The 19,822-nt window shown below is 33.5% G+C and overlaps 1 protein-coding gene across 3 annotated transcripts in view; it reads right to left on the bottom strand.

Moving 5' to 3' along the window:
* The window catches only part of LOC145268368 (N-acetylglucosamine-6-phosphate deacetylase-like), a 118,748-nt gene that overhangs the window by 78,550 nt on the left and 20,376 nt on the right, over window positions 1–19,822 (bottom strand). For all 3 annotated transcript variants that reach the window (XM_080123916.1, XM_080123918.1, XM_080123917.1), the window contains exon 2: window positions 15,997–16,241. In XM_080123916.1, coding sequence (XP_079980042.1) covers window positions 15,997–16,216 — 220 coding nt within the window. In that variant the 5' untranslated portion in view covers window positions 16,217–16,241. The remainder of the gene's footprint in view (window positions 1–15,996; window positions 16,242–19,822) is intronic.

Here is a 19,822-nt window from a genome sequence, read left to right on the forward strand (position 1 = left end):
TCTTCTGTGAGATAGAGGTTGCAAGGAAGAGAAAAGGATATCTCCTATGAGGCTACGAAGTCTATTTTGAACTCTATCAAGGCAGGACAAGTCCTTTCTAGCAGCTCCTGCCCAGATGTGGCAACAGTATTCCATCCTTGGACGTACCTGGCTCTTATATAGATAGAGAATTGCATCAGCAGTGAGATATCTACCAGATCGATAGAAAGATCCCACCATTTTTCCAGCGGCCCTGGCAACAGATTTGATGTACATGTTCCATTTAAGATCAGGAGTAATTGTCAAGCCCAGAAGCTTGTCAAAACTTGAGGCCTCCTGAAGACAAGAGCCATTCATTTCAATTGATGCCAGATGGGGATCAGAATGTTGATGATGTAAAGAGAGAAGCTTGGTTTTAGATGCATTAAAAGTAACCAGCCACTCCTTTCCCCATTGTACTACATGCTCAAGATCAGAGGAGAGAGAATTGGAGAGAACTTGGTCGTTTACTGTCTTAGATGTGCTACCATAAATGGTAGTGTCGTCAGCATAAATGTCTACAAATGATGTAAGGATGTGATTTGGAAGATCATTAATGTACATCAGGAAAAGAGTTGGGCCCAGGATGGACCCCTGAGGGACACCGGCATTAATACTGTGAGCTTCTGATTTTTGCCCCTCAACTACTACTCTTATGAACCTATCAGAAAGAAATGATTTAATAATTGAGAAGACATTTCCAGCTATACCATAGCTAAAGATCTTATGAAGTAAATCTTTATGCCATACCCTATCAAAGGCCTTAGATATGTCAAGAGCAATTGCCCTAGAAAGGTTGCCTCCGTTGAGAGATTTGCTAATCCTATGATATAACTGTAAGCACATCTGCTGTAGATCTAGCAGAACGGAAACCATATTGAGTGTCACTAAGAAGGTTATTTTTGTTGAGATGGTTGATTACTTCTGTATTTAACACAGATTCCAGCAACTTACTCATGACGCACAGGAGACTTATTGGCCTGTACTGAGAGGGGAATGAGCGATCACCTGAATTCTTAAATACAGGGCATACTGATGAAATTTTCCAGGGAGATGGGAAACTATTCTCCTTAAGACAATGTTTAAATAGTTTTGTAAGTATGGGCGCTAGTTCAGGTTGAAGTTTTTTGAGTACTATAATTGGAATACATATTAAATATATTTAGTTAATATCTCACTGTCCGACTACCCACAGACACGATCTCAAAAAGTAACCCCTTACATTCCAAGTGAACTCCAATTCCCAACATTGACCCCCTCCACTACTAGGTCTCCTTCTCCCATATCAGGTATCTACATTACAACCTGCCAGTGGTTGAAATCCAATTACAGCAGACTGAACCTAACTTATCGTTTCTGTGCAAAACTGGCATTGGACAGACTGTTTTTCTAGATGAGTTTGTAATTAAATGATACTCAAACTTGATATCAAAATCTGACCCCCAAGATCATCATGGGCATGAAATTAGAGATGGCTTTCTACATGGTAGGGATATCTCCAGACAAGATCCTAATTTGCTATATATGTGCTTCAGAGTAGCACTGGCTCACAGCACCACGTTCCTATTTGCCTTCTATAGCCTCCACAACAGCAGAGTTACTATTATTGAGAGTATTTCTGAGATTGACCACATCTTGTCTACTCATTCCTCGCCTAACATTCACATCTGTGGAGACTTCAATGTTCACAATGTTGAATGGCTAGCCCACTCAAACAAGAGAGATGATGAAGAGAGGTTCTGTCATGAGTTCTCCATTGCCTATAACCTAACTCAGATTGTTCATGAACCCACCTGTATGCTTGACAGGTAGTATGCAAGTCTCATAGATCTTTTTCTTGCAACTTGCCAAGAACTGTCCTCATCCTCTGTTCTGTCTTTACAGATATATTGATAAGTGGTAACTCCCTCATTAAAAAAAAGTGGCAATATCCCTTGTTTGTGATGAAAATGAGTAAACAAAAATCATTTTTCAAATAGTGTGGCATAATCGCTACACAAATCCATTTATTTTGTTTTTTTAATATTTATTTCGTTTGTTTCTTTTGTTTTAAGAAAAATGTATAGAGACATGGGAAAAAGACAGATGTGGAAAGATAGAGATGAGAGAAAATAGGAGGGGAAGATAGAGGGGGGATCGAGAGGGGTGTAAGATAGAGAGGGGGAGGAAGTAGAGAGGGGATAGAAGGGGGAGAGATAGATACATGGATAGATTGTCAGTTGAATGATGATAAATACTATGTGTGGATTGAAAATCACCACATACCACCCACTTAAAACAACAGACCTAGAAAGCAGCAATTTCTACCTCTTTGTCAGAAACATAACATGTGAAATGAATTGCTGCCCTTGCTGATTTAACTACTTTTGGATCATAATTGGAAAAGATATCTCTATATTACTAGTTTTCTGGGTGTGACTACAGAATTTTAGGATAAGGATACGAGATTGATAGATTGTCAGTTAAAGGATGAAGAATATTATGAAATGGTTTTTATGCTAATGAGTCACCAAATATGAAGGTCCCAAACTATTTTAGGATATGGATTAATGAGATGGATCGATTGTCAGTTGAATGATGATGAATACTATGTGCGAATCGAAAATTTTCATATACGACCCACTCAAAGCAATAACTGACCCAGAAAACAGCAATTTCTACCCTTTTGTCAGAAACATCACATGTGAAGACTAAAATAAAAAAAATAGGGGAAGGTGATAGTTACAAAACTGATGAACATAAACCTAATGTCCACTTTTTACTCTCCATATTATGTTTCATGCATCAAAGCCATTCGGACATTTTTTAAAAACTTATTCAAAAATAGAAATAAAATTTTGATTGTAAGGGAGACAGTTATTTTTTTTTATTCTTCAATTAAAAAAAGTAGTTACTCCCCTTGCTGATTTTTTTTTTTTTTTTTTTTTTTTTGGTCATAAATGAAAGCTGTTTCCATATTATCAGTTGTCCGGTGGGACTACAGAATTTCTAAAACTGTAAAGGAGTATGTTATTATAGTTCTAATAGCATGGTACAACAACAAAGAGTGAACATTTTCTAGTTGAGCAAATATCAATCTCTCAGCTTAAATGCTATCCCGGTTCAACTTTCTCAGAAAATAAGTTTGTTACTTATAGTATTTTTTATTTAAAACAAATGATGGCCATATTTTTCAAAGCCTATTTTTTTTTTCTTTTATTATTATTTAACAAAATCTATACAATTTATCATCATCATATTTGGTTTAACCTTCTTTCTCTTAAATTAATGGTTAACATTTTCTTTCCTTTTATTAAGCCATAGTCATAAAACCGTTAGCAATAGACAGAGGCTACTAAGCTAATTAGGGAATACATAAAACTTAGGAACATCACAATAGTTAGACAATACAGAACTCCGAAAATGTGACAGTGATACATGTTCATTCACATTCTGAGGCAGCACATGCAGAACACAATGCTAACTCTGCTTCTTCAGCTGCTCCACATTTACTAATCGCATAAATGACTTTATAAAAAGTCAATAAAAAAGCAATAAAAATGCTCAAAACAAAAGTAGATGTCATATTTTTTGCCAGAGAAAGACATTTTTATTTCATTCTTTATTTTTCATTTTGGGTTGAAGCTTGACAATCTCAATCAACTCTGACTTTTAAAACAGTAATTCTGTTTTGAAGTTATCAGATCTAAGGCGGTCTTCAAGATTCAGATTATACATCCATTGTATCATTCACATATCATTTCTCTCCATGCTACACATGTCTTCAACCCTCGCTGATTAGGTTTAATTTCCATATATCATCGCAGAAATTTTAACCAATTTGGTGATGTCACAATAAAACTCAAAGCTTCTGCTCAGACACGAAACTCATTTAGGAATAGAATTTTGGGTCAGCTAGTCTTGTAACTCTTTTCTTTCCTATTGAGTTTTTGTGTTTTGCCTGGTCTGTTTGAAGACCAGAGAATCGAACATCATTGAGAGGTCTCTTTCAAGCTTGTATTTTTCTAAAAATCACTATTTCCTCTCCCTTTTTATTATTATAAGTTCCTTACATCAAAATGGCTCATCTGGATTAACTTCCATTAAAAAAAATAATCTAATTTATCGTAAATAGAGACTGTGAATAAAATAATCTGATTAAGTATTTATTTCCTGTAATGCTGAACAGGTTTTATTTAAACTTAATATATTAAATATAGAATTTTTTAAGACAAATACCTCACAAATGAGTAGGTAAAAGAAAAATTGATTTTGCTCAATTTTCCAACTATATGTACTTTTAAATAATTTATGTCAGTTAATAATAAATGATTATGAAAATCAAAACTGAGGTATTAAAGAAAAGATACTAAAGTCTAAAATCAAAATATAAAAATCAAAATCGCTATACAACTCAACTTTAATTATAACAAAACTATTCATGTATAGTTTTTACAGTCCAAGGGAGGTAATTCAGATTAACTGAATTTTTTAAATTCTAAACAAATCATTCAACTGCTTACAATAAATTTCTATTTACTTGTCTCCCCACGAAGGCAAAGTTAGTCACAATATCAGTTTGTAATGTGAGGATATCCAGCTCTTCTTACACAAAAACGGACATAAAATATAGCCATTTGTAGGAAAGAACCCTGAGAGACTCCTTGAATATTTCAGCGCATCTCTCTAGCTATCATCCACGGCAACAGGATGTCTATTATGAAGCCCTCTTGCAACAACTAACTAAAAACAAAGTAAACATTTTAACTTTCAATATTTCTTCTAACAGCCCATTTTTCACATTCCATATATTTCTGTATTGCTATTAATTTTCTCACAATCATTTATATATGATTGTTGTGGTGTGTCCACCCTAATAATAAACTCTTCCACTTACTATAAAGGTTGGGAAAATATGTTTCCTGGTGGTTAATACACAAGTTGTGCATGAGTCTTGCACTCATGGCATTGCACTTTATTTGTTAGTATATTTACTTTTCTGTTCAATATATTTTGTTTCCACTAATTACAGAGTAGTGTTTTTTCTTTCAGACCCTTACAGAACCACAATTATTTAATTATATTTCTGAATTTTTGGGACATGGATCAATAATTTGTATTCAGACTGCTGTTCTCATCTTGAATGTTATTTTCACATTTCGGCTGATGTAACTTTAAACCTTCTTCAGGCATATCTTGTCAAACTCAGAAATCTATACAAAATTTTGAAATGAACTCGTTATTTAATCTATTATAGTAGATTATTTTCATTCCAGCAGTCATAATCGGGGAAAAGTTTTAATTAATTATAAATTATATTATATGTATAACCTGCATTGAAGGTTGAACATTCAACATGTCATGTAGAATGGATTATTACGTAGCATAATTGCACAATGTGTCCACTTTGCGAGACATGAACTCACAACACAATGGATAATATAAACACTTGTTCTTTTGTACATGTTTCAAAATATCAGAAGATTCTTCATTTGCATATCTTAATATATTAGAACGATCAGTTAACAACGTTTGTTTTAATCATTATTCTTAACTTTTAAACTGACCTTGTGAAATATTTAATAAACTTGACTTAATAGTAACAAAAACAAATCAACAATTTGTATAAAATAGGTTGTCTAATTTTAATAGATTATACAGTATAAGAAACTCACTAGACCATCCAGACCTAAACCGTTTATCTTGTGTGTGTGTGTGTGTGTGTGTGTATATATATAAGATTGAGATTACTTTATAAATACTGGTTGAAATTACTTTATAAATATTAACTCTTCAAAATTTATAATATACTTTAGTTTTGCCATCCTGGATTATTTTTTGGTAAACTTTACTGTAATACTTTTTTATATATATATATATATATATATATATATATATATAAAATATGTTTATGGGAAAATTTGTTTATTACATTATATTTCATCTTTCATTCATACCAATCGTTTAATTTATGAAGCTCGATATAACTACAGAGCATATACAAATAAATGACAAAAAGTCTATATTCCAAATTTCAAGATGTTATCCATCTTACCGTATGTTAAACTGTTCAATTCTTGACAGCACCTGTTTCGTAGCACAGAATTATTCATGTAATTATTATACCAATTGTTTTTTTTTTATTCTACTTTTACTCATCAGAAAAATAGGAACTTATCAACTTTAAAATTATATATATATATATATATATATATAAATGTAGAGACAGAGAGAGAGAGAGAGAAAGAGATGAGCCTCAATTCTAGTGTATGTATATATATATATATATATTACTAGCAAAAGTACCCGTCGTTGACTGGGTTCAAAAACAGCCTACAGAAAATGGACTCTGATTTATGAAAGTATGATAGATTATGAAAAGGAAGGGTTGTAAAGAGATAGTTTCGAATTTGGGGGTATCAAATCCAAAGCAAAATACGATGAAAGTAAAAATAAAATCGATAAACCCCATAATTTATTATACCATACCTGTTCACACCGAAACACTTATCACAATATTCTGTGGATCTATATTAAAAAACCTTGTTAAACTTTGTGACATATTTCCATTCTATGGTCAGGCGCAAACGAACACCCCATAATTTTATTATACCATATTTCTTCAAACTGAAACATAATCATCAAAGTATACTTACACAGATAGATATGAAAAGTCTTTATTAAAGTTTGTGCCTATTTCCATTCTATGGAGGCCAGGTGCGAACGCAGACCTCACAATTTTATTATACCATCCCTATTTAAGTTAAAACATACTTATCAAAGTATTATTATGTACATCTATATCAAAAACACTTGTAAACGTTTTTTTTAATTTTTTATTTCCATACTTTGTGGACCAGGTGCGTACGCAGACCCCACAATTTTAATGAATCATCATTATGCCAGATCAAACATACATACATCCTGTGTCTCGATACATCTTCTATCATTATATGTGATCAGTTTTCTATAATAGTCAACCATATAGGAGCCTATTCATGACCAGACACACACACAGATGTTCAGCTTTATATTATAGATATATTAAATTGTTTTTAATGTCAATACATTAAGTTAAAGCAAACTTAATTGCTTTAGACTATTAAAATAATTTCCAATACTATTGATAATGTTTAGACATTTATTTTGTACTATTGGTTTTGTTATAATTAATGTTTTGAAACATGAAGTAAATCATGTCTTTGATATTATATCAAAGCAATGTTTTAAGATCTATTCATAAGAAAATCTAAATAGTTCAGTTTGAAGAACATCAAACTGAAGATCCCAGGGTTTAGTTTCGATTTCCAATCATTTGTTGGAAATTTATTATTTAGTATTAGTGCTATATTTTCCATTTCTAAAAGTAATTAAGATATTCATTTTTTTTAAATTATAATTGACAGACAGAAAGAAATGTTCTTTATGAGTAGATCTGCATTATTTGAACTAATTTTATCATCTTGGGTGTTAATCTCACAACATTTCAGTCAGAATAATCTGACCTTCTTCAAGTGCATCTTATTGAACTCGGGAATCTTTCTGTTGAATGTGATGAGCATGCGCGGAAGTGCTCAAGAATTGTATGCCAATGTCCAAGTCCGACCTATTTATAGCGAAAATGAGTTCGTCCAAGGGCTATAAAAAGCCGATGCCAGATTCATTCAGAGAGTAACTGCCAAGTTGTTCTAGTGGTGTGGCGTGTTGAGTCATTGCATTTGGGATTGTGTCGACTTGTTGGAGGTGTTCGGGTTTGAATAGATGGAGTTGTTTAGGATCGTGTCATGTCAAATCGGCAGAGGTGTTCAGGTTTAAATCGATGTTGTTCAGCATCCTGTCGAATCAACAGTGTTCGGGTTCAAATTGATGGAGTTGTTCAGGATCATCTCGTGTCATGTGAATGAAATTGTTCCGGACTGTGCTGCTGCATGTGATAACATTTTTCTTGTTCTCTCTTCCCTCATGAAGCAACATTAAACTTGGAATACTGTACAGAATTTTAAAGGAAACTGTTTATTTAATCCACAGGGGTAACTTGCTCTTGTTCTGTCAGTCATGAATAGGTAAAAGTTTAAAGTTATTTATAATTGTATTCTTACTGTTGCTTCAGATTTGATTTTCAACCTCCAGAGAACTATTGCTTAGAACTGATTATTTCTTAGCAGTTTTACTCGCTGTGCTATGTCCGCAAGGAAGCATCTGAAAAGGTCAGAGGTTAGATCAGTCAAAAAGTTGTGAATAACATCCAAGATAACAGTTGTCTGATAATCCAAATATTACGAACTACTAATCCTCATTTCAAGTATTTAGAAACATAATAAATGACTTAGTTTATTTCTGAATGTTATCTACTAGATAGCAACGTTGTTATGCTATGCATAACACATGACAGCCTATTAAAAGACGACAACTACCCTTCATTAATTCTAGGATTTGTGCATTCATTTTTAGCTCTGCTTTGTAGCAATTTAGCAACATAAAACTGCATGCAATACTCACAAAATTGAAGTAAAAATTATTTTCAATTGTTTTTTTTTATTTTTTTATTATGATCATCATCATCATCATCATCTTACCACAATCAATATCTCTAGCATGACCCATTCTAAAATATGGCATTCAAGCTTCATTTTTCTATTTCATTTGAGATATCCAGCATCTAGAGCGAGTTCAAAAACTTGTGACTTGGATGGTCCACGGACTCCACAAGGTCCTATTGTTACAAGAAAGGGCGCTTTTCTTCTAAGTAAGAAAAACATTAGATAAGTAAAAATGAGATTAGATAGACCAAGATGCGAACCTCGTAAGCAAGGTTCAGAAATAGATTCAGAAATGGAATTTAGCATTGTTCAGTTCACATAAAATAGTTTAGATATGTTGTAGTAAAAGGAATTTTGATTGTTCAATTCTTTTTTTGAAAACTAAATTAAAATAAGTTCATCTAGAAAATAATGAACAATAGTAAATTAAAAACATATTGAAAAATAAGTTAGGTCGAAAAATAGGTTAGTAAGAATTCTTTGTCTGCAGAAATGGTTTGGGAACATGTGCGAACCACGCATGTTCAGGCCACGTGGGTCGATCACGTTTTTGGACACACATATGACGTCATGGCAGAAATGAATTCTCTATATAGGAGCTATAGTCGAAGATGAGTTAGACAGAGAGAGATGGAGTCCAGAGTCGAGTCCGGATCGAATCAGAGGAGGGTCCCCCTTTAGAAGCGAAGGGGAAAGTTTTAAACGTAAAAACAACTTTGAATTTCTGGATGTGATCATCATTTTGACCGGTCAAATGGAATAAAAGAACATCTCATATTTTTGTAACTGCCGTCTTCGTGTCGTGTTTCTATCAAATTAAAAGTAATGTGAAATCATTTATATGAACATTGTTCCCACTCATCTTTATAATGAATTTTGTGAACAACTCATCTAAGTAATGTGTCCCCCTCTCCATCTAAGTAATGACTGTCCCCTTCAGTGTTAAAGAACTGATCTCTCTCTAATATGGTCTCCTGTGTAACACTATCACCAATGAGTGGGAGCCCTCAAACTGTATCGTTGGAGCAGAGACAGCTGCATGGAAACCTCATCCTCAACATCATACATGGAAACTTCAATGTGCCTCGTGACCTCTTCTTTACACCGAATTGGCAGAGAGGGCTTTGCGGAAACTCAGAAAAGCTGTACCTGTACAATTTTAGCTAATTCATTGAATGGTGTGTTTTCTTTTCAGTTTGGATCACTACAAAACAAAAAAGGCTGTCAGAATTTGTGATCGACTTGCAGATGATCAAACAGGTCAAGGAAGCAGTGGATGCATTGTGACCACCAATCTTTGAGTGATTATCTCTCACTCGAATAGCGGAGGATTTATGTGGATGGTTTTTAGCATAAAGCATCAACCAGAATTTGGATGTACATTTCGAGGAGATAAGAGCCAGGTATGTCCTAGGATGGAATACTGTTGCCACATCTGGGCAGGAGCTGCTAGAAAGGACTTGTCCTGCCTTGATAGAGTTCAAAATAGACTTTGTAGCCTTGTAGGAGATATCCTTTTCTCTTCCCTGCAACCTCTATCTCACAGAAGAGATGTAGCGAGTTTGTCTCTGATGTATCATTATTTTCACGGAAAGTGTTTGACTGAACTTCAGTCTATGGTCCCCCCCTCGCCAAACTTTCACAAGAAACACTCATCTAGCTGAAAACACTATCACTAATTCTCCCCACTCTTTATCTGTGCCTAAACCTAAATGTAGATTCCATGAACAAAGCTTCTTTCTTAGAACTGCACGCCTGTGGAATTGTCTTCCGTTTTCCTGCTTTCCGGCTGACTACAATATCGTTGTCTTCAAGTCTAACGTAAACAAGTTCTTGATAAGCCGTTCCATTTAAGTTAACAAATTTACCAAATTGATTACTATATTGTCCAATTTCTACTGTACACTCTTTAACCCTTATCCTCGAGTGGCCTCTTGGCCTTGATAATGTGGTGATGCCTGTGTAAAAAAAATATTTTTAAAAAAAAGTAAAAAAAAGTAGCATTCTATGACTGTTTATGCTTTGTGGGGTAACCTACCAGAGGTTGTAAGGCTGTTTAATATTGAAGTCGCCTTGAATAAAATTGAAATGCTGTTCAATAATGTATATATTTTTTAACTGTCTATTTATGAGGTTTGCGGCATTTTGCTATTTCATTTGATTGGAGATAATTCTAAATTATCTTTGTTATTTCCAGAATCCAAGAGAAGTAACTCTGATCAATTGGTTATTTTTAAAAATATGAAACCAATCAATTTTAAAATAGGTAATAATTTGGCTATTAACCCAGCCAAAATGCTAATGTTATGGAAAGCACTATTCAGAGCATTCAAAACTGTATCCTATACAAATAAATATTGCTTTTTCCTTTTCGTGGAGTTGTGTGTGTGTGTGTGTGTGTGTGTGTGTGTGTGTGTGTGTGTGTGTGTGCGTGCGTGCGTGCGTGTAAAAGATTGTTGCTAGATGGACTATTGAATCCAGAAAAATCTTAAAATTGCATGCAAAAATGTTTCCTTTCTTTTTTTTATTTGGTTAGTTTTAAAAGATAAAATTTAGTTCTAATGAACTAAGATTAAATCTTGACAGTATAGGGAGATATGTGCAGAACAGGGGAGTTTGATGGTATGGTCATATTTGAAAGAATGAATGAATGAAAATTCTTGAGTTAGTAAATGTAAAACAGTTTAAATAGCAGGCACAGTTAATAACGGAATGCCAAGAAAAATACTCCTTTTCACATTCCTGAATGGGTAAAAACAGGTATCAAAACATTTATCCCACACCAAAATTCTATAGCAAAGCCCATTCTCCCCAACTGTTCATTTTTATCTATGCATCTGCTATTATATATAACAAGCAAACATTTCAACCACACAAGCAAACAACAAATAGACAAAAAAATTATAGCATCAAGAAACCATTGCAAGAGTGTGAAAATTGCAGAATAAAAGTAGGAAAATGCATTGAGTTACAGAAATTAGGAACTCAAGATTTCTGGAAAATCTATAATAGTGTGACTAACAATGGGAATCAACAATTTTTCTCAACTATCTGCCATGATCTCATTTGGCTGATAAGGCTGAACTGCACTCGTACTTCCTTCAGAAAAAATACCTCTGATAAATATGATAAGCGGAATAGTCCCACCTCTTCACAGAAGAAAAAAAGCACAAAGAAGAACACAAAGAAAATGAAGCTACAACTTTGATATTTCAAAAAAAAATTTTTTAATAAAAAATAAAAAATAACAGCTGCAGTCAGCAGGATGAAGTATCATACCGGATGACTTCTGCAATATTTCATTTTTGCTATAAAAAATTTCAAATTTTAAACAGGAATCAATATTTAATACATGATTTAAAGCACAAACATATTTTAACAAATTTGAGAAACAAAACAAACAAAAAAAAATAAACACTACTTTAAAAAATTTTAAATTTAAAATAACAAATGTATATATTACAGGATTTTTCATTGAATATATATTGATCTAATTTCTTTCCAGCAAAAATCGGGTGCCTTTAGTTACATTAGGATCACTTATTTCTGATCAGCGCCAAGTATTTCTGATATTTTTAATATATACTAGCTCGACGCCCGGCATTGCCCGGTCATACAATATGCTTAAATATATTTTAATTTATGTAGATTGTGTATGTACTATTATAGAATCAATCCTCTATTGATTATTATATATTACGAGGAATAATTTGCCCCGTGGACTAATTTGCAAAAAAAATTTAATTTTTAAAATAATAATGATGATAATATTATTCAGCGAAACTCGTCTGTGTTTCTTTGCAATATCATGTCAGCTGATATTTGGGCTTGATGATTAATGCTCTGAAGCAGTCACTTCCGATTAATGTTTTAGAATATGCAAACAAACAAATGATTTGCAGCGATTTTAAATGGTACCTTTTTTTTTTTTTTTTACAGTGATCACCACTTATCAAGGCCAGGTAGCCACTCAGGGATAAAGGTTATTGCAAGTACATTGCGTTAGTGTGGAGATTTGATGAAGTGTTTACTTAAGGGGGCGGTTCATTAGGAATTTGTTAACGTTGGACTTGAACACATCCAAGTTGTAGTCCTGTGGGAATCAGGCAGACGGAACAGAGTTCCACAGGCGTGCAGTTCTAAGAAAGAAGCTTTGTTCATGGAATCCACGTTTTGATTTAGGCACAGATATAGAGTGGGGGAAATTTTTCACAGTGGATTCAGCTAGACGGGTGTTTTTCGTGAAAGATTGGCGAGGGGGGACCAGAGATTGGAGTTCAGACGAGCACCTGCCATGGAAATAATGATAAAACAAGGATAGGCTCGCAACGTCTCTTCTGTGGGAGAGAGGTTGCAGGGTAGAGAAAAGGGCATCCCCCACTAAGCCACAAAGTCTATTTTGTACTCTGTCAAAGCAGGATAGGCTGTTTTAGCAGCTCCTGTCCAGATATGGCAACAGTATTCCATCCTTAGACGTACTTGGCTTTTATATAGATAGAGAATTGCATCAGCAGTGAGATATCTTCTGGAGCAGTAGAAGGATCCCACCATCTTTCCAGCGACCTTGGCAACAGACTTGATGTACGTGTTCCATTTCAGATCAGGAGTAAAGGTCAAACCCAGAAGCTTGTCAAAAACATGGGGCCTCACCCAGACGAGAGCCATCCATCACAATTGATGCCAGATGGGGATCAGAGTGTTGATGAAGATGTTGATGATCTTATTATTGTAAATTGAGCTCATTAATAAGAAAAAAAATAAAATGGTGAGGTACACCCGGGCTTGAACACAAGATCATTCAATCTGTAATTAAATGCTCTACAACTGAGGTATATCTCCAGAGGCCAATAGTTTCTTTTTCTTAAGGAGATATGATTGCTAAGATTTTATTATCTCCCTTGCCGGTGTAATGTACAAAAATTCCCCTGTAAAAATTATTCTTTTTTATCTATCAGTAAAAAATATTTTTAGGAGCAGATTTTTTCAATTTTCGATACTTATCAGATGAATTTCTGTACAAAACATATCTAAGAACACTGCCAGACATAAATTACCTTTGTGTGAAATTTGCAAAAGATAAGTTCAGCCATTTAGAAACCTATGAGAAAGGAACTCACATACATACACACACAAAGTGACTTTTATATATATATATATATATATATATATATATATATATATATATATATATACCTCAAACCACTCTATTTTAGTTGTAGAGCAAGGGAGATTCATAGGGTAGAGCAGGATCTATGAATCTCCCTTGCTCTATAACTTTGGACTCTGCTATTGGCCAACATTTGGTTGATAATCCATGTTGTGCCAATCAGTATAAAATAGAGTGGTTTGAGGTACTGCATAGAGCGGACTCCAAAAATCATTTAAGAATTTTGGAATCTGTCTCTATTGCCTTTCGTAAACCATCTTTATGCCGGCAGAAGGATACGGTGAAGGCGTTGAATCTCTTCGGGGAAATTTGATAACCCTTTTTTTTTTTTTCTTGTCCTTCCCTCGCGGTGCCATTTTAAACGCTTTTTTCTCTTCACCAATTAAATTTACTTTTAATCGTCTTCCTGGCACTTTTAGTACTCGTTTACTCGTTCCCCCCTTTTGCTCTTTATTTCGGCATTATGTTATTTAATTTTATACTATCGATTCTCTCCTGACGAGATGATAGTCGAAAGAGCTTTTGAGAGATTTCCGCTCCTTTTATTTAAATGTATCTATAAATTTTGTACCTCTAAACATTTATTCATATATATATATATATATATATATATATATATATATATATTAGTAATGGGACAATTCAAATATAATTACAGATTCCAATTCTTTATAAATCTCTAAATATTTAAGAGTTGTTATTTATTCTTGATTACTGTAAAAAACATACATTAAATGTGCATATGTTTTCTCAAACATAAAAATACACTTGTGGGAGGATGGTCAAAAGATTTTAATTTTACTGGCAGTTTAAAATCAATAAATATTTATTATTTTATCATTACTATCAGCAGTGGAAGATCTTGCTTTAAACAAAATCAAATAAAAAAAGAAAATGAAAAGAATCGTTTTTGGCATCATGTTGTATAGCAGAACCCCAGTCGGAGGTTAAACAATAACTTTTGGCCAGAAAACATGACCAAGGGTCACATGCAGAATTTTTGTGTGGTCAAGGACAGCAAACAAAAAAGTTGGTCACAAGTCTAGGAGAGCCTAGGAGATGACGTCAAAGCGAGTGATCATATTTTTTGCAAAACAATGCCGATTGGAATGCCGGCCGATCGGAAATCGTCATTTAGGCCACATAAAAAGAGACAGCGAGAAGAGAAAAACTCGACATAGCAACAAACAAGTGGGTTAGCAACACAGTCTTCTAGATACCAATCATCAACCCCGTCATGTTGTCATCAGATTTGTCAATCAGTCATTAAAAACTTATATGTACAGAAATAAACAACATATTTTTATAACCAGCTGCATTCCACTGATGAGTGTTTGAGTAAAAGAAATGACAAAAATTTCTATTTTTGAAATTAAATGATTTGGAGAAGAGTATTTTATAAATCTTCAGTAGAGAAAAGTAGAAAAATGTTTAATAATCAATTAAATCTTTCTTAAATACCAAAAAATGCTTTTATGAGCATGAGCTATCTACTCCTCAATTATCAGCTCAAGGATTTGATTCAGTCATAAGTCAACATTTAATATACGATACCAAGTTTCCTTCTTTTTATACCTGTGACACAATGAGTGTCAACTGTCATTATTTTTATATACTGTAAAAAGTCAATGACTATTTAGGGTTAAAAAATATCACAGTTGCAGTCTGCGAGATGAAGTGTCATTCCAGTTGGTGTCTATTTGTACTATAAAAACCTTCAAAGATTAAATAGGAGTCACGTCTCAGTTTGATAATAGGTGATTGGACCGGTGATTGAGGAATGGGGGTTGCATGACAGATTGAGTCAAACAAAGTTAGTTGTGAGCTGGATTAAAAAGCAGGGAGGCTCAGTCTAATCTGTAACTTAATTTTAACACAATGGCAACTAAGTAAAATGAAGTATATTTTTAAGACGTGAGCTTACACTTATGATATTATGGGAAAAAAAAAAATGTAATTTAGAATAACGAATTTATATACATGTTTTGCTTACTTCTTTAAATATATAAGGACCAGTTTAACTCTCAAGCAACATTGGGTGTCTCTGCTAGTAAAAGTAATAAAAAAATACTCTAACAGCTTCTTTCCTCAAACTGTTTGCCTTTGGAATTTTCTTATTGTTTCCTCCAACTGTACCGACATGCAAAAATTTAAATGTAATGTGAACAAATATCTTGCCATACAATTCCCAACTTAAAATACCCCTACAAATCTGGTTCCTAATGCACAATAGCTTCTTACATCCTAGTGGTGATATCGCTTGTTTAGGATGAATAAATAAAATAATTTTACCATTTATTTGTACGTCAATATATCCTGGGCTGATAATACTGCCATGACAGTCAATCTGAACATCTGCAGAGACCTTCTCATCAAAAAATACTTTTTCTGGGTTGACAATTTTTCCACCTTGACACCAAAGATCTTCCCATATCAACTCATGGTCTACAAGAATACGGCAGTTCTTAAATTGTAAATATGGTTCATGATCTCTTGTTCCTTTGTGATTCATTTTTTTTTTTTAATTTTCTTCAAATCTGTAAAAGAAAAGAAATGTCATAAATAAATTAAGCTCTAGGTAACAAAATAAAGAAAGTTGAATTAATATTCCCATCTTAATAATTACTAATATTTGTTTTGTATATTTTTAGTTGTTGGACATATGCAAAAACAACTTCCCTTTTATATAATAAACACAGGGTTCTATCTGCCTCAATATCTTTCTTCCTCCCTTGTTTTCTCCCTCCCTCTCTTTTTTGCCCAACCCATTCCTCTCTCTGGACATACAATTTTCTTTGATATAGATTCCTCAGGCAAAAATGAATTTGATAAAAAAAAAAAATCAGAGTTACTTTCCTTTAGTTAGTACATGAAATAACTGGAAAACTTACCCCTCTCCTGGTGTTAAAATCAAAGAATGAGTAATTTTTTAATATTATTTTAGATATTATTCATCCAGGGCAACACTAATCAGGAAAATATTAACTTTGTGAATATTTGTTTTTAGCTTTTGTCGTTTTTGACTTTTAGACAGACATACATATATACAAATATACATATGTGCACAGACAACTGCCCTTTATATAATCAATTACTTGAGAAAAAAGTCAGCATTTTCTTTCCAAATTAATGCATAAAATGGGTAAAAAACCAACTCCCTGGTGAAACCTGGACCAATTCATCCCCAAAGAAGAAGAATTTTTTCCTAATTTTAATTTTAATCTAGAGCAACACCGATCAAGAATATATCAATTTTGTGGTTGTTTGTTTTGTAGCTTTTTACTTTTAGCTAGACATACATGCAACTGCTCTTTATATAATAGACTATCATATTTTTTCAACATTTCAAGGAGAGATGGTATCAGTAAAGAAGCAGCTGAAATATGCTAAAAGAATTACAATTCTTGGCACAAGAATTTGCCACCATACGGTATCTAAATCTGAATACACCATTGTGCCTTAGTCATTTATTCATTTTCTGAGGTTCGTATCACACCTGCAGCTATTTCTTTGTTGAAATCAAATGATCATATTGCCTGTATATTCAATGGCTTTTGGTGATTGGCACTGATTTGAGTTAATACTGAAGAGAAAGACTTGCAAATTTATGAATTCGTGTGGTCCTATAAAATAAAATTTAATTGGCCACAAAGTGCTGATAAAAGTTACATTGTAAGTGATCATCATAGTCAAGATTCCACCATGTTTAGAAAACAATATGTAGTATTTACTTCTAGAAGATTAGCTGAAGATGACTCAAAATTATTCTGATTGTATTTCGCATATACTTTTTTTAGGTGCTTGTTAAGATAGAGTCAGCAGATTAATTTTTTTTAAATATATGTTTTTTTTTTTTTTTTTTTTCTTTTTAATTCAATTTTCACACCAAAAAAGGCACAGTGCCACTTTGAAGCAGGGGCTACTATCAGGGACTTAATTAGCTGGGTCATTATGAAGGGAGATGAGTAGAAAGATGTTTGTTGACATTACACTTGAACTTCTGCATATCGTTGCAGTTGGCAAAGCAGAATCCCGGAAGGGAGTTCCAAAGACCCGCAGTTCTGGGGAAGAAACTATTGGAGTAAAAGGCTTTCTTGCACCTAGGGATCTCTACTGCAAAAACAACAGTATTTACTTAATGATCATGTCGAAAATAGTAATATATCCAAAAATTACGAAAAATCATCAAGTAGAAAATCATGTATAGTGAAAATGAATTTTCATGGGAAATTGCATTTTCCCTAGATGTGAACACCTTAAAGATGGCGAATACAGAAGATATACTTATCTCCCTTTCCGCCCCTTTACTGACTAACGTACTGTTTTAGACCATAGGGATAGACATTTTTTTTTACTAAAAACACAATAACAGTTGTTGTACATGATGAATTTTCATAGTTTTTGGATATATTATTTTTGACATGACCATTAAGTGCTGTTGTTTTTGCTTGAAACCACATATTTTAAAAAATCGATCTGTCGACTATCTTAACAAGCATCCTTTTTATCTTGACAGATTGAAGTAAAAATTTGCTGTTAACTGGCACATAATTGATTTTTTTTATTATTGAATGTGTTTCATAGGATTTTAAGTTAATTTGATGCATGGTGAGGGATTTTAGTTTAATTTTGATGTTTTAAATCACCATAAATCAAGTTTTTGCTTGTTGCCTGTACAGGGTAGAACGATAAAAGTGTCACTCTAAAGAAAACAATACTATAACTTTATTTTAAAACTTTTATTGAAAAAAATCAATTCAGATAACTTGATTATGTAGTATAGCTGACATCTATTCAATGTCGTTGCCTTCAGCCTCAATCACCATCTCAATATGGATTCGGAACTGGAAGCATGCCTTTTACACAAACACCAGCGGGAGGTCGGCAAATACTCAGCAGATGGTGGCGATCAGGCTGCCTTTGGTGTTGTGGAAGGTCATATCGGTGATGTTCTTGATGTATGACCAAACAAAGTAGTCCAGCAGGTTCAGGTTGGGGGAGAAGGGTGCAAAATCGTAACACTTAATCTGAAGCCAAGCCTGGGTCTCTTTGGACTTGTGGGCCAACACCAAGTTTTGCTGCCACATCCACCTAATTGCACCAGAGGATCACCACACTCTTCAGCACATCCAAGCACACTTTGGTGTTGACTTTCAAGCCGACTTTGAAGATGTGAGGTGGCATGATGTCACTCTCACTTGAAATCATACCAAAGATCATAATCGTGGCTGGAAACTTTGTTTTCATCACCCTGGGTATGTCCCTGTTATTTGTGGCAATCCAGTGATGCATTTCGAAGGTGCTGGCAATGGTCCTGTTGTCATAACTTAGATTGGTAGAGAGCATGAGTTGTACAGCAGCACATCTCCGTTATCACTCATTGAACAGTGTGTCATTTTCAGACACAATAGAAGGCTCCTATCACTCTTGGGATTTGTACATAATTGGCCAACTAGTAGATGGTCTGCAACAAAGAAAACCAGTTTTCATCAAATGGAAATGGAATCATGTCATCTTTTGTAGAGCAATAATTTTATCATTCCAACCTGTATTAACTCCTTTCAAAATTTGTGCCGTTTTTTGATAAAATATTGACACATCTCCAGCATCATTTTCTTTATTCTGACAAATATTATAAAAAGTTCTTTAAAAGTTTTATCATATGTGCTTTGAATATAGAAGATTAATCTTTCACACTGTCACAGTTATGCTTTTTTCTCTCAATTTTTAAATCTCTTCTGTGCAGTATTTTTTAAAACGTCTGCATGAAACTAACATGGGTTCAAAAGTGATTTTTTTTCCTCTTCTTTTTTTACACTTTCTAAATATCATTTTTGGAATCCTTGCTCTAAAAAAAACTTACAAAGTGAAGTTTTCAAAGCAATTCATGAAGTTTTAGTTTCAAAACTAGTTTTTCTAAAGTACCATGATTGGATTTTTGGCTCTATTTGACTAAAAAAAAAATAAAATTTGGTCTAATTTTCATTGGCTTAGAAAATAGCCTTTTACTAGTCCAAAGGTTCTGATGGGTGCATATTTTCCCTTAGTTTTTAGGTAAAAATGAAATAATGTTAAAAAATAAAATCTGAAGGAAATGGTTTTAAGTCTAGACGATTTG

Source organism: Euprymna scolopes, chromosome 43, assembly GCF_053919585.1.
Source record: "Euprymna scolopes isolate OS-2025 chromosome 43, ASM5391958v1, whole genome shotgun sequence".
Taxonomy (NCBI): Eukaryota; Metazoa; Mollusca; class Cephalopoda; order Sepiida; family Sepiolidae; genus Euprymna; species Euprymna scolopes.